The 15,987-nt window shown below is 38.2% G+C and overlaps 1 protein-coding gene across 3 annotated transcripts; it reads right to left on the reverse strand.

Annotated features, from left to right (window-relative positions):
- Positions 1-240: 240 nt before the first annotated feature.
- LOC100264794 (uncharacterized) lies at positions 241-12,344 on the reverse strand. 3 transcript variants are annotated; one of them, XM_059741263.1, is made up of 13 exons: positions 12,235-12,344; positions 5,735-6,904; positions 5,151-5,639; positions 4,903-5,064; positions 4,577-4,776; positions 2,869-4,135; positions 2,286-2,783; positions 2,002-2,172; positions 1,679-1,878; positions 1,387-1,597; positions 1,053-1,290; positions 809-959; positions 241-720 (listed from the first exon to the last, which is right to left on the reverse strand). In XM_059741263.1, exons 1-13 carry the CDS (start codon positions 12,320-12,322, stop codon positions 412-414), a joined length of 5,154 nt encoding a protein of 1,717 aa, XP_059597246.1. In that variant the 5' UTR covers positions 12,323-12,344; the 3' UTR covers positions 241-411. The 3 variants fall into 3 exon arrangements, with proteins under 3 accessions (XP_059597246.1, XP_059597247.1, XP_059597245.1); XM_059741264.1 differs by lacking the exon at positions 12,235-12,344 and having other exon boundaries at positions 1,053-1,318; positions 1,514-1,597; positions 5,735-7,132; XM_059741262.1 differs by lacking the exon at positions 12,235-12,344 and having other exon boundaries at positions 5,735-7,131.
- Positions 12,345-15,987: the final 3,643 nt, after the last annotated feature.

Genomic DNA, 15,987 nt, shown 5'->3' on the forward strand with positions numbered 1-15,987 from the left:
GATAACAAAAAAGAATTACATTAAAATGTATAAGCGATGTATTATAATTCATTTTCTCATCTATTTTCATGTTTTGATTATTTTAACGAGATGGGATGAAATTAAATATGATTTTAACAGAAGTGAAACTTGTCTCGTAAATAGGATTCCATGTTGATTTCAACAGAAGTACGTGGAAGGATATCGTAGTTAATTTATTTATTTTTTCATTTTCATTTCTATTATTTTTAAATATTGAAATAACAACAAATACTCATTTCAAATTTATATTCCTAGATGCATACAAATATAAGAACTGAAGCACCAAATTCACTCCTATTCTAAGAGGAATAAGAACATTGATTTTCATTCCCTACAATCAAGTACCGAACATGGCCTAAAACGTAAGGGTTCATGGGAGATCCTTCTCGCCTATCGACCTTCTTCTATGGTGGCTAGGAACTCACTATTCAAGGATGCTTCTGGTTTGCTTGAAGAAGAAGCTGAGCTGGAAAGGTCTCTCCTTACGACAAAAGCTGGTTGTTTAGGAACTGGGAGTGTGGCAGTGTCACTGCTGAGCATTACAACTGCAACTGCCATGGTGGGACGGTCACTTGGGTCTTCTTGCACACACAACAGCCCAACATTCACGCACCTCAGAAATTCATTTGTTTTACATGTTTCACTTAGTGTCTGGTCCATCAACTCCAACACCCTGTCTTCCTTCCACAGCTTCCATGCCTGGGAAAGTTTGGACGTACAAGGGTTTCATGGCATATATATAGAATGTCCAAAGGATCAATGCAAATGAGAAATTCAAAGCACTTACATGGGCTAGAAGGCTCAGATTCCGGTCAGACTGATAAGATCTGGTGTTCCTCTTCCCGCTGATGATCTCAAGTACCACAACACCAAAGCTAAAGACATCAGACTTTTCTGAGAAAAACCCATCCAATGCATACTCTGGAGACATGTAGCCACTGCATTGAACCAGTTAAAAACACTACTCAGTTAATTGGGGATGCAATCATGCAACTACTTGCATTTTACCATACACAATATGCAGTACTTACTAAGTTCCAACTACTCTGTTTGTGCTTGCTTCTACTTGCTTACTCTCAAAAATCCTTGCCAAGCCAAAGTCTGAAATTTTGGGATTCATCTCGTCATCAAGTAGAATGTTGCTTGTTTTCAAGTCTCTATGGATAATCTTCAATCTTGAATCTTGGTGAAGATAAAGTAGCCCTCGAGCAATTCCCAAAATGATATCAAATCGCTTCTCCCAGTTCAGTAACAGGCATAGAGTTTGATCTTGCAATGTTCCCATTGGAAAGCACGACTTCAGCATGTACACGTTGTAATATGGGAGAAAAAAAAAAGGAACTTTTAGGCAGGTTAGAGGCAAACCAAATATGAAGGAGTCTAAGCTTTTGTTGGGCATGTATTCATAGAGTAAAATCTTCTCATCTCCTTCAATACAATAGCCCAAAAGTCTAACCAAATTTCGATGCTGAAGTTTGGCAATTAACACAACCTCGTTCTTAAATTCCTGTAAGCCTTGTCCCGAAGCTCTTGAGAGTCTCTTTACTGCAATTTCTCGCCCTTCAGGAAACTTTCCCTAGATGCCATAGCGCATGGTATTAGACAGACAAACCAGAAACCTTGAAATGAGACTAATGTGGAAATTAAGGACTATTACTTTGTAAACTGGCCCAAAGCCCCCCTGTCCAAGCTTATTTGCATCTGAAAAGTGATCTGTAGCAGCCAGTATGTCTTCTAAGTCGAAAAATGGTACGTCAATGCCTTTCTTATCATCTTCTTTGAATTGCTCAGAGTCTATTAAGTCTTTCACACGGCTCTCGCTATGATACAAGTGAAGCCCTGGATTTGTTCTGTTTTCTGAATTCAGAAACAAGACTACATTATGAAGAAGTCCCCTAAAAATATTATCAATTCTGCCAATCAACACGAAACAAAAAAAGACCAGAAGTTAAATGGTGGCGCAAATAGCACAAAGATTACCTTGCCCTTTGGAGATGGTTCTTTTTCGAAAATAAGCAATACAACCAATGATGCATAGAAGTGCAACTACTACAACAGCAGTTACTATGCCTACCACAACTACCAGAGCCGAGGATGATGATGATGACTTCTGGTTTGCAGGTGTTGGAGCCTCCGCAAGATTGCCACCATCTGAAACAAAGAAAGACCACTCTCATTCATGGAGAAGGCAGCGCATCTGCCATTACTAATCACTGTGTCTTTCAATGCAATTTAGCAATATGCTTGCTGAAAATCATCCTCACCTTGTGTACAATTTAAACTGGAGCTGTTCCATTTGAAGTTTTGATTACAAAAACACCTCGTTCTATTTTGCGTTCTGCAACTCGAATTTGGCCAGTCCTTGCAGTCTGTTGCTGAGTTACAAACCGGCTCTGGTGGTGGATCCCAACTTATTTCAATTTCATACTGACCTTTCATAGGCATGCTGGAGCTAGATTTTCCTGTGTCAGCATTGCACCAGCTAGCTATCCTGAAAGGTGGATTGAGCTGCAGTATCTTCGTGTCTTGTGAATTTCGTGCTTCGCAGTTATCAATATCATTCACTTGGATGAGAAACTTCGATCTCTCTGGAGTGATGCTGGTTACTCGGTAGCTGCCATTAGGTAAGGCGAACCAGACTTGGTCTGTGGCCTTGTCACATCTGAAACTGAAGTACATGGGATCACCACAGTTTGGTCCAGTGCTTAGTGGATAGGGGATCAAGTTTGTGCCACAAGTTTCACAATTTCTTACTGTTGATTCTGCAGAATTAGAATGAATTTCATGCTTTTCCTCGTTAACAATCAATTAAATTCAGAAGTAGAAGGGGGCAAGCAGAGAGGATACCTATATCTGATTTGGCCACACGGAGAGAAAGATTATAGCCATCTGTGTTATACTCCTGAAGACTACCGAGATCTTCAGACCAAATCCAGCACTTGGGAGGGGTGCTAGCACGGCCCCTTCGTATCTTTCCAACTCCAGCATAAGCTTGACAGCGACAGGTCTTAAGGCACTCTCTTCTGCATTCACTTTCATCCTTACCCAAAAACTCAATGTCATACTTTCTTACTTTAATCATCTTCAAGATCAAGAATGTGTCCCCACAGAGGGTTGTCTTTTTAGAACACCCACCTGAAAAATCTCCATTAGTCCATCTCTCCAGCGAGTTAGGCTCGAATCCAGGCAAACATTTGCACATAAATGCATTGTTAACATTGCAAGAACCGAAATTCCCACAAGCATTCAACACACTGCATCGGTCTTGCGGCGCCCACCAGAATGCAGACCACTCCTCCGTATAATTATCCCAAACTAGATATCTTATTTCCCCGGTGAAATTCATCACCAACCGTGTATAAGAACTGCGGACAAATTGAGACCCAGTTGGTTTTTGTGTCTTGCTAAAATTGGATAAGAGCTCGGCTGCTGCAGAACTCATTCCTTCTGATTCCTCACTTCTCCAATATTTAACAATTGAATCTTCAAATATGATATACTGATCTTTATCATCATCTTTCTTGAAAGTATAGTTTCCAGGTGCAGGGTCAACGGGGCTGACCCATGAAGTCAATGTTAAGTTTCCCTCCATAATCATCCCAGGAAGAAAAGTATCAGTTGGGTTCTTGAAACTCTCCCAAAGAATCTTCCCAGATCTGTTGTCGCTTAAAACAAAGTTCCCAGAATCCATGACCTTGGCCACCCTACCCATAGAAGACGAGCTTCCAAGATCAGTAAACCAGTAAGCTGCTCCACTTTCATTCACTAGCTTGAGGTTACCGTCATCTGCAATGACAAGAGCTCCAACACTGTCGTCAGGAAGGGGGTTGTCTCTATTGGCTACCCATACAACTGTTCTCTCCTTCAACCCGTAGTACCATATGCCAATGTATTTTCCATTGTTGAACCCTCCCTTGGGAATAAAGAAGCCCAATTCAAAAGTTTGATTGGCTGAAACAAGAGTTCCTCTACCATCATCAAAAAGCAAATTGTTTGGTGTGATGGTATCTCTAGCAGAGCAGCACAGGATAGAACACAAGAAGAAAAAGATTGCAGCAGCATATGAGTTGCAGAGTCTCTTAACCGCAATTTCTCGTCCCTCTGGAAACTTGCCCTGGAAGCCACAGTGCATATGCATTGGGCATATGTTAGAACTTGGTGACTTGAATTCTATTTGGTTCGACTCGAGAAGCTCACGACGCGATATAGGTAGTAAAGCTAAAATTATGAATTTTTTTTGGGTCTGTAGTAGTAACAGAGGGATCGGACCTATTACTCTTTCATGTATATATATGCATGCAATGATGTATAGTTTTCAGGATTATGATGATTATGTTTTTGCTATAGTCGTTTGTATCTCATTCCTCTTGTACTAATTTTTGACATAGTAAAATTTCTTCTCCTCGTGGTCTTTCCTATCTAGGGTTTTCCACACAAATCTATGTGTTCTTATCCTGTTTTATTTCTTATTGCATATTCTCATTTTTTTTGTAACAGCATAGATGATGAGAAATCAGTTGAAAATGAGAGGAACATGGAAGTTAAGAACAATTACCTTGTAAACTGGCCCAAAACCTCCTTGTCCAAGCTTATTTGCATCTAAAAAGTTATCTGTAGCAGCCAGTATGTCTTCTAAGTCAAAAAACGGTACATCAATGCCTTTCTTATCCTCTTCTTTGAATTGCTCTGAGTCTATTAAGTGTTTCACACGACTCTCACTATCATATAAGTGAAGCACTTGATTTGCTCTGTTCTCTGAACTCAAAAAAAAAAACAGAAAATATTGTATAGAAGACCCTGAAATATTCTCAATTCAGCCAAGCACAAGTCGAAAAGAAAAGACCAGAAGTTATAGGCTAGTGCATATGGCACAAAGATTACCTTTCCTTTTGGTGATGGTTCTTTTGCGCAAACAAGCAATATAACCAATGATGCCTAAAACCGCAACTAGAACAACAGCAACTGTTATGCCTACCACAACCACTGGAGATGACGACGATGACTTCTGATCAGCAGGCTTTGTAGGCTCTGCAGGATTGACACCTGAAACAAAGAAGGAACTGAATTGAACTTCTCTCACCTACCCAGAAGGCAAATTTAGTAAGATACTTGGTGAACAGAATCCTCACCTTGTGTACAATTTAAACTTGAGCTATTCCATTTGAAGTTTTCATTGCAAAAGCACCTTCTCGTTCCATCTCGCGTTCCGCAGGTTGAATTTGGCCAGTCCTTGCAATCTGCTGATGAGGTACACACCGGCTCCAATGGTGGATCCCAACTGATCTCTACTTCAATACTATTTTTCAATGACATCTCAGAGCCAAAATTGTCAGTTCCAACCTCTTTGCACACATCAGTCAAGTGAAAAGGCGGGTTTAGTGGCGGAATCAGACTTCGTGAACTGCAATCTGCCTCTTTCAGTTGGATTACAAATGTTAATGTCTCTGGGTTAATGCTAGTTACTCGGTAGGCACCACCAGGTACCTTGAACTGAACCTGGCCTGTGGTATTGTTACATTCAAAATTGAAGTACGTTGAATCACCACACTTTGATCCAGTGCTTAGAGGATAAGGAATCATGTTTGAGCCACAAGTTTCACAATTCCTTACTGTTGGTTCTGCAAAGACAGTAGAATCCCATGTGGGCATTTCAGTTACAAATAGTATGCTTGTTTTTTCAAAGAAAAATAAAATAAAATTGAAAGGGACGTACTTATATCTGAAATAGCCACACGAACGGAGAGGTTGTAGGCATCAGAGGCATACTCCTCCTGAAGACCAGTAAGGTCATCCGTCCAAATCAAGCATTCTAGGGCATCAGGAACATCTCTTCCTTGTTTGATATAAGTTTCAGCATAAGCTTGACATTGGCATTTTTTAAGGCAAGCCTTTCTGCAATAGTCACTATCATTCGGATCTGCTGGAATCACAGAGTCTCGCTTTCTCACTTTCATCATCTTAAAGCTCAGGAACATGTCTTCACTGGAATTCTTCTCGCATATGGGAGACTTTCTGGTACACCCACTTGAAAACTCTCCAGTTTTCCAAATATCCGGCGAGACGGGTTTGAAACCAGGTAAACATTTGCACATCAAAGCATTGTTAGTGTTACAACTTCCGAATTTCCCACAAGCTTTTGACACACTGCATCGATCTTGCGGTGCCCACCAGTCTGGAGATGATGTATTCGGATTCAGATAGTACCGTATTTCCCCTGAAGAGCTCATCACCAACCGACTGGTATTCTTATACTTGGAGGACAGTATTTCAAGGGGTCTATTGTAGAATTTTCTAGAGCTGGTTGGCTTACCGGTCTTGCTGAAGTTGGATAACAAGCTGAGTATTGCATCTGGCATTTCATCAGGCGTTCCTTTCGAGTCCTCACTGCTCCAATATGAGACAAATGAATCATGTATGTTATACTGATCCTTATTGTCTTGATCTAGCTGGAAAGTAAAGTTTCCAGGTGTCGGGTCAACAGAACTCAGCCATGAAGTCAGTGTTAAGTTTTCATCCATCTTCATCCCAGGAAGAAAAGTATCTGTAGGATTATGGAAGCTCTCCCAAAGAATCACCCCTGATCTGTTGTCACTCAAAACAAGGTTCCCAGAGTCCATGAGCTTCACCACCCTCCCTGTAGATGAAGAAGATGTTTCAATATCAGAAGACCAGTGAACTGTCCCATTTGCATCCAATACCTTGAGCTCACCATCTTCTTTAATGGCAAAAACTCCAGAGGGGGTGTCAGAAAGGGGAAGGGGGTTCTTTCGGTTGGCCACCCATACAACTCTTTGTGGTTTCGACATGTAATACCATATGCCCACGAATCTTCCAATCTTGGAGCTTCCATCTGGATTAAACAAGCCAAGTTCAAAAGTTTTGCCTGCAGAAACAAGAGTTCCTCCTTCATTACTAAGCCAGTTCTCCGGTGTGATGGTATCTCTAGCAGAGCAATACAGGACAGAACACAAGAAGAAAAAGATGGTAGATAGCATGTGAGTTGCAGATACAGGAACCATGAATTTTCTTCTTATCATTTTGCCTCTTTTTAGAGCTATGCCCTCAAATCCATAGTTTTTAATGGAGACTCGTCCTCTTGACTCTTGAGTGGAGCAAAGTCACATCAGTATTGTCATCTTAATCTTCCTCCCTCAGACCACATAAAAATAAAAACAAAAACATATATCTAATTGATTGATTAATCATTGGAGTGTAGCATGCAAAGCTTTTTCTTTCTTCATTTTCTGGGTTTAAGTTCCCAAATGAGAAAATGAAAGAAAATATGGTGGACCATGTCTCCTTTTCAGTACACTCCTTTCATCTTTTCTCTTTATTGCAGCTGGTGTCTTCCAAAGTCTTTATGTTTTGTATATCATCATGTTCCTCATTTCACTCCACTTTCTTCTTTGTATGTACAGTTTATCTCTTTTAAGAAATGAAATATGAGCATCAACCAATAAATTTTTCTATACTTTCTCCAACTTGGAGGAGCTTCATAATGGGATAAACAAGAAAAATCAAGAGTCTGTTTTTGCAATGCTTTTAAAAGGGTTTTCGAAAGAATTCTAATAAATAGATTCAAATATAAAAACTAATTTTCTTCTCTTATTCATGTATAATATAAAAGTTTGTGAAGTATTCTCTATTTTTTTAATTGTTACTCAATGAATTCTCAAAAAAAAAAAAAAAAAATCAACTAAAACACCTTAAAATGTTTCACATGTATCTGACTTTAGGTGCCATTACTTTGTATCCAAATTTTTGATACCATAAGTTTGTATTTTACCCAATTGCTTAGATTTCAACGTATATTTTCAAATGTTTGGATTACAAAACTAATCATTTCTTCTCCAACATATTAAGGTGGTAATTGATGTTGATGGGTTGCATTCGTATCATGTTAAAGTCTAGGTATTCTACTAAATAAGTCAACCTAAACCCGACATGAATAATAATTATGTTAAAAATGCAAATCTAAATACTACCTAATTATTAAATAGGTAACATATCGTATAACTCATTTAATTCATTCAATTATTAGGTCATTCTATTTAATAATCAAGTTGAATTAGGTCTTATACAAGTTTGTATCATGACTAATGACTCAATCAAATATTTTTATGGCTCAATTGACCTATTTATTTTAAAAAAATAAAAATTAAATGAGTCGAATATGAGTTAAAGAGTTTAATTTTTTTTTTATATAGGTAAATAAGAATTGTATTAAAAGAAAGAAAGTATACACATCGTATACGAAGAAAAAATGACAAAAATGGGTGAAAACACAAAAACTCACTACCACACCCTATCGTGAGCCTACCCAATCTACAAAGTCTAACAATGATAAAGATCCATACTCAATGTACAATCTAACCCAATCCCAAAATAGATACAAAAAGAAAATTAATTGTTTGATATGTGCTTTCAAAGTTGTCAAAAGACCTCATATTTCTCTCCCGCCATAAAGCTTAAAACATACACAATGGAGCTATTTTCCAAGCCTTATTCCTCTTTTTACCCACAAAGGACCCATGCCAACTCAGAAGGACCTCTCTAACTGAACAACTCAACACCCACTGAATGCCAAAAAATGCAAAGATCAACTTCCACAACAGATGAACTTTCGAACAATGGATGAGAATATGGTCACTAGTTTCTTCTTCTTCCTTACACAAGTAACATCTATTAGGAATCCTCTAACCCCTCTTTTTGAGTTGATCCAGAGTCAAAATCTTGGCTCAAGTTGCTTCACAAGCAAAGAAGCTAATTCTCGGGGGCACCTAAGAATTCTAAACAATACCATGGAGGAGTAGAAGGACTTAACAAAGAAAACACATCGGTCTCCACAGATAAGGGGTGTGCTGACAATCTCCCCAAGAAGGCTTGTACCTCCTCTAACTCCCAATCATGTAGTTGCCTCGTAAACCTAAGACCCCAACCACCATCATCCCAAAGGTCACTCACCCAAACATCTACAATCACCCGTTTCTAGAGAGGGTCCCTTTCACTTGCAAATCTCCAAGACCACTTGCCTAAGAGAGCCTCATTGAGGATGGTTAAATCTTTGATACCAAGCCCCCTTGTTGTTTGTCCAACCGAACAATAGCTCATCTTACCAAGTGTGGCTTCTATTCTAAGACACATTTTCCCCACCAAAAAGTCTCTTTGAATCTTCTCTAGTCTAGCGGCTACTCTCCTTGGAATGACAAAGAGAGACATAAAGTAAATGGGCAGACTGGACAAAGTGTTCTTCACCAAAGTCAACTTTCCACCTTTTGAAAGATACTGCCTCTTCCACAACGCTAATTTTTTTCAAAATCTCTCTTATACCCCATCCCATACCCTAAAAGACTTGAAATGAGCTCCCAACGGAAGTCTTAGATAAGTAGAAGGGAGGGAACCTTCCTTGCACCCTAAAGCCCAACAATATCCTCTAAGTTTGAAACTTCCCTAATGTGGATGAGCTCATTTTTCTCCAAATTAATCTTTAGACCTGACATAGCCTCAAACCACATAAAATCCAGTTCAAGTACTCAAGGACTTCCTTCCTAGCATCACAAAAAATGAGGTTGTCGTCTGCAAACAACAAGTGGGAAATCTTCACCCCCTTTCATTCTCTTCCCTTAACTTGAAAGCCATTAATGAACCCTCCTTTTTTGCCTTCATAAGAATGAGAGAAAGAGTCTTCATTACCAAGATGAATAAATAAAGAGACAAAGGGTCGCCTTATGATAAGCCCCTAGAACTTTGAAAGAAGCCTGATGGGGACCCATTGACCAAAACTAAGAACCAGGTTGTAGAGATGCACCATCTAATCCAGCTAATCTACTTAGAACCAAAACCCATCTTTTCCAACACTGCAAAAATAAAGTTCCAATTTACATGGTCATTGGCCTTTTCGATATCCAATTTACAAATGACCCATCTCAAGTTAGCTTTCATTCTAGAACCAATGGCTTCATTTGCAATCAAAACAGCATCCAAAATTTGTCTTCCCGCCATAAAAGCATGCTGAAAAATCGACACTAAGTTCCCCACCACTATCTTGAGGCGCATGGCTATGACCTTAGCCAAAGGCTTATATAAGCTTCCTACCAAGCTAACTGGCCTGAAGTCCTTAAGATCTTCTATTCCCCCATTCTTTGGAACTAAGACAATAAAAATGGCATTTATGCTCCTTGGAAAGTCCCAAACTCATGAAACTCTGTAAAAAAAACCCATCACTTTCTTTTTCACCACATCCCAACAAGCTTGCCAAAAGGCCATGGAAAAGCCATCTGGCCTAGGAGTTTTATCCCCATTCAAGCAAGAAAGAGCAGCAAATACCTCCTCCTCAGTGAAATGAACCTCCAAAGCTTGAGTTTCAAGGCTAGATACAAAAGCAAAGTCTAACCCACTAATGGGTGGTCTCAAATCCCCCGAATCTGAAAAGGTACTTTGAAAGGCATTTGCCACACCTTCTTTAATAGCCACCTCCTCAATTAACAAAACACCATTCACTCTTAGCTTGGCCAGAAATTTTCTTCTTCTAGCATTAGCCACCTTCTAAATATATATATTGTTGTTCTTATCTTTAGCCACAATTCCCTTGACTTTTGTCTCCAAGAAATCTCCTTCAAATCTGCCCAATATTTGAAGTCCTCTACTACCTTTTTTCTAATCTCTCATTCCTCAACGAAGAGAGACATTTCCCTTTCTTGAGCATCCCAAATACCAAGTTGAGATAATGCAACAACCTTCTTGGTAAAAATATTTCCAAACACCCTCTCTATTCCAAGCTTTAAGATTTTGTTTCAGAGCAATGAGTTTAACAGCTAAAATGTGGCTAAATGACCCCTGAACATTATAACCTTCCCACCAACCCCTGATCAACTCTTTAAAGCTGTCCACTTTCAGCCACATGTTTTCAAAACAAAAATGAATTTTTCCTGTCCTCATCCTGCCTCCATCAAGCAGAATGAGAGAATGATCTAAGACTAGTCTTGGGATAATGTACTAACACAACCTGCTAAAGTGATTCTCATAGTCTTTAGCCACCAAAAAATGATTAAGCCTAGAAGTTGAGTCATTATTTAACCCACCCGTCCAAGTAAAGGCATCCCCCAACAGTGGCAAATCTTTTAGATCCAAATCATCAATGACCTCAGAAAAATGCCTCATAGAGGCTGAAACGCATTGACAGTTTCTTCTTTTCCCCTAGAATCTCATACCATTGAAATCCTTGCCCACGCACCAAAGATCATTCCAAAGCCCTCTAATGTCTCCCAATTCATTCCAAAAATTCTCCTTCTCTTCATTCAGCATAGGACCATAAACATCCAAGAAAAGTTATCCTCACAATTTCTGAAACAACAAGAAACTAAGAAAACACCTACTTCCGTGTCAATGAGTTATAACACCCATGTGTTCCAAAAAACCAAGATGTCTCATGCCTGACCTCTAGCCTTTGCTACTCCCCAGGCCAGAAACCTTCCCACCCCAAGCTCCTCACTAAGGAGGTTGACATTTAATGGACCTTAGTTTCTTAAAAGCAAACCAGATCAGCTGAGTGCAAGCGAATCAAATCTTTAATAACTTTGTGGTTTTCCCTCTCATTAACCCCTCTTACATTCCACAAAAGGATTTGAACCTTCATTGACAAAAACTGAATAATTCCCCAAAACTCTTACTTATTCTCATCCCAATACCCGAGGTTGATTTGTAGTTCACAGAGTATTTTAGTTTGCAAAGCTCCCTCTCCGACTTAGAGCCAGGCATCACACTCTTTTTTAGCTCCTGCCTCAAGCCATTTCCTTTCTTTCCTTTCTTTTAAAGCTTTAACCTTTGAAAGAGCTCCATAATTTCCTTTTCACGACCTTCCACTAGGAGTCCCAAAGACTTACTAAAGGTCAGTAACCTCTTAAAGTTGTCTTTCGACACGTCGAGATCTCTTTCAGAATCCAAACACTCTTCTTCCCCTGTTCTAAACACGACTTCCATACTCTCGCCAATTGCTTGTAGATCCATCTTCGAACCATCCTTCAAGACCATTTTAAGAGGAAATTCCCCTACAGCCTATTCTATAAGTGAAAGCTCACAACCACCCTTTACCATATCCTTCCAACAAATCAAACTCTTTGACTATTGGTCACCACCCTCCAATCCCACGAGAGAAAAAGAATAAGAAAAAAAAAGGTCCATAACCCAAGGGAAAAGAGATAAAGTACATCATACCTGGAAATCGGTCCGACTTCTCCAACAAAGCGAATTCAGTTGAGAACAACTGCCAATGGAACAATGCATAGATCAGAAGGGCCACCATGAAGCCTCATCTCCTAACTGTAGAGCCCTTCTAGGGCATAGTGCCCTTTCAGCAAATAAGGAAGGGCCTAGTAGGGACTTAAACCTCTCTCACTCACAGAAGCCCAAGAGGATAAGGGTCATAAAGCCTTTATGGGCAAAAGGCTTCTTTTGGGAAATTTGGAGAACCATGAGAGCCCAATCCCCCATGAAAGAGGTAGAAAGGCTTTTAAAAGTTGCCTCCAGCCCAGACCCAAGGCCCAATCCAAGAGAGAAAAAGGCCACATCCACTAAGACCCCTTCAAAATTTGTTTCTTCTGCAGCCACATGACAGTCTTCTATCAACTCAGCTATCTCATTTCCCACCCAAATCAGCTTTTTCCCAGAAAAGCCTACCGGGGCAACTCCACCACCAGCTAGCCAGCCAGTCCTTCAACAATGGACACATCACCTTTCTTTGCCTACATTTGTAGACTTGGGGACCCCACGCTCCCGAACATGCGTGTGACCCCACCCATCTTCTCCATTGTGCCCAACTACTCGTTACAAGGGTACATCTATGAGACCTAAGTGATTCAAGCCAAAATATGTGCTCTAATTGCACATATTCAATATGATTTGTGCACTAATGGACATTCAAATCACCCAACTTGACCTAAATCGATGCTAAGGTCCTAACCATGAGTTTAACTTGTACTTTAGAGACTTATCTTAGGTTTAAGTGAAGAAAATGGTGTAAGTTGAATCACTTTAGATTTTGAAATATCAAGAAAGGGCTAAATGAGGATATAAGTGAGTCAAGACTCATGGACCATGAGAAAAGGCAAGACGAGGATATCATGAGTTTGAAAAATGAGAAATGATCATTATGGAGTAAGACATAATGCAAGAAAACATGGGAAATGAGGTATGAAGCAAGATCCAACTACATGGAAATTTGCAACTCAAAATCTGGTGGCAACATGTACTTTGATTTTGAGGAAAAATTTGGAGTATTTTTTAAAGTCCATTTTAGTTATACTATATATTTTTTTGAAGCTCGGGAATTCAAGAGTTCAACACTTCAAACGGTGTACAAATCAGAGCTAAAATGAATAAGTTATGGTCATTTGAAAACAATTGTGTAAAGTTGAAGGGTCATTTCGAAATGATTTCGAAATTCAACTTATGAATTCGAAATCCAATTTGAAATAACCCCAATTTCAAATTCACCCACTGCCACTTTGATGTTTCACCTCCTCTACCTCAGAAATTGCATCTAGCGCACTCCATTAGCCCTAAGTGGATCACACGCGACTAGAAATCACCATTTTATTATTTTTAATCATTTTTAGATAATTATTTTTGTAATAAGTGGCCAATGAAAGTGTGCCACATGTTAGGTAATTAATAATATTATATAAACTCTCTTAGTTCTAGGTTTTAGATATCTTGGATCTTTTTCCGGAGAGTTTGACATTGGAGGTGGAAGAAGATGAGAACTTTGGTTTGTTTTCTTTTCTTCTTTATTAAATATATTGTTTTTAGTTTCTTTTGATTAAAATTATAGATTTTTACCCTATTATGGATTGTCAATTTGACACCACCCCCATGAGAGGCTAAGAAGTCAACTTGAGTCTTGAAGCATGAAAACGTACGGGTTAGGAAACCTATAAGGACAATGGGTAAATTATTATAACAATTAGATTAATTATTGGTTGGGTGACTATTTATCAATTTTTTTATCCTATCCTTGTAAGTTAGTTTAGGGAATGATATGGTAGGTTATTACCCGATACTAGTGATTCTTGGTAATTCTTGATCATTAGTTATCCTTATCTTCTCTATCATTATTTGCCCCAAAGCAAAGCTATAAGGGATAGGAATGGTTAAAAAGCCAAATCTTAAATACCATCAACTCATTCATTTGATGGTTTTAGGAATCTGTTTTAAAAATGAAAAATTAGGTTTTAGATTCAATTTTGAGTTATAGAATTCAACTTGATCGCAAATGGCCAAGGATCCCAAAACCCTAAGATCATATTACTTAAAAGACCTTTGTTTTCCTTCATTTCTATACCCTAGGTTGGATTATGGAAAGCCCCAAACTTAAATCAATCAAATTTAAAATCAATATTCATCTGAGGGCCTCATATGAGAAATCACCTCATCGCTCCACTAAGCAACGATTAATGACTTGCATTTTGTTGAAAGAGTTAACATTTCCAAACTACAGCCATACAGAATCGCACATAACCTTCCTTGACTCCTTCGTCACCTCAACATAAGAAGCTGGAACTTTATCTCCCATAGACTCAGCTCTCTTAGAGTGAGGAGCCTCTCCTGATGATTCCTCGAACATACCATGAGGACTCATTACTCCGCAACTTCTCAGTTTCTGTACCAAGACTAACCAACCTAAAATGAACCTTCTCTCTTGTGCAGTAAAAACTGAGCACAAGAGAAATATTCCTACTTCATTACTATGTAGCTGAAGTTTGAAGCTTCTCTCTTCTTCGACCCAAGAATTGCTAAAAACTTTCCTATTCTTTTTTTGAATACAGAACTCCACCCCTTGTAGGAGAAGGAAGAGACCACTTTCTCCAAACCTAATACAGGTCCAAAATCTCCACCCCCTCTCAGTGATAACCTTAGAGACTTTTCCTTTGAAGAAGCCAACTGAAATCTTAAAGGATTTCGAGTCAACCCCAAACCAAGCTCTTCCCCCCTTCATGGAAGCTATATGAAGAATTCATTAAGAATTTAAAATTATAATTAAGTTAATCAACAAGATTATTTGTGATGTGCAAGTTAACCTAAAAATTATCTATTTATTAAACGAGTTACACAAGTTGACTCAAACTCAAATATACTCAATTCAAACCTATGAAAAAGTGTGTAGGTTTAAATCATATTGGTGAATCTTATCAAACTTTGTCACTCCTATAGCATGGTGTCATGCTACTTAACTCATTGCCTCAAACTAAAAAATGAAGTGAACACAATAATTTTATTAATACTTTCTTCAACTTTGAGAATCATCAAGTTTCAAATACCTACTTTAGTTAGCAAGAATCAAGGCTCTATTTTGGGAAGTGTTTTCATAAATAATTCTAAAAAAATAGTTTTGAAAAAATTTTCTCTGATATTTTACAAAATAAAAATTTATTTGGAAACTTAAAATATTATTAACATGTTTTAAATGTTTTTAAATATATTTTAAAAATAGTTTCTATAGTGTTTTATTTTTAAACATTCCGTTTTTAAAACATCTTTCAGAAAAACAATTATAAGATGTTCTTTGCAAACACCATTTTTTTTTAAGAACAAAAAATTGTTTTCTATTTTCTAGTTACCAAATATATGATTTTTTTTAAGAATAGAAATTTAAAAAAAAAACAGTTATTAAATATGACTCAATTTTCTTTTCTTTTTTTATTTCTTTTTTTCTTCTTTTTCCTTGTAATTTCCAACATTAATTTAGGATAATATGCTTTGAGTTAGCTATCTATAAGACAATATTTACCATCTCTTTCCATGTGCTACTTCTCTAAATGCATTTACACAAAAGGACATCACCTTTTTTTAATAGCATCCAACTGTTTTTTCACTCAAACCAAGAAAGATAACTTAAACCGAGTCCATTTCTTAATCCAACCTGCACGAACTAAACAAAGCTCTCTTTGGTAAAATCTTAGTTAAAAATTG

The sequence above is a fragment of the Vitis vinifera genome, chromosome 12 (assembly GCF_030704535.1).
Source record: "Vitis vinifera cultivar Pinot Noir 40024 chromosome 12, ASM3070453v1".
NCBI lineage: Eukaryota > Viridiplantae > Streptophyta > Magnoliopsida > Vitales > Vitaceae > Vitis > Vitis vinifera.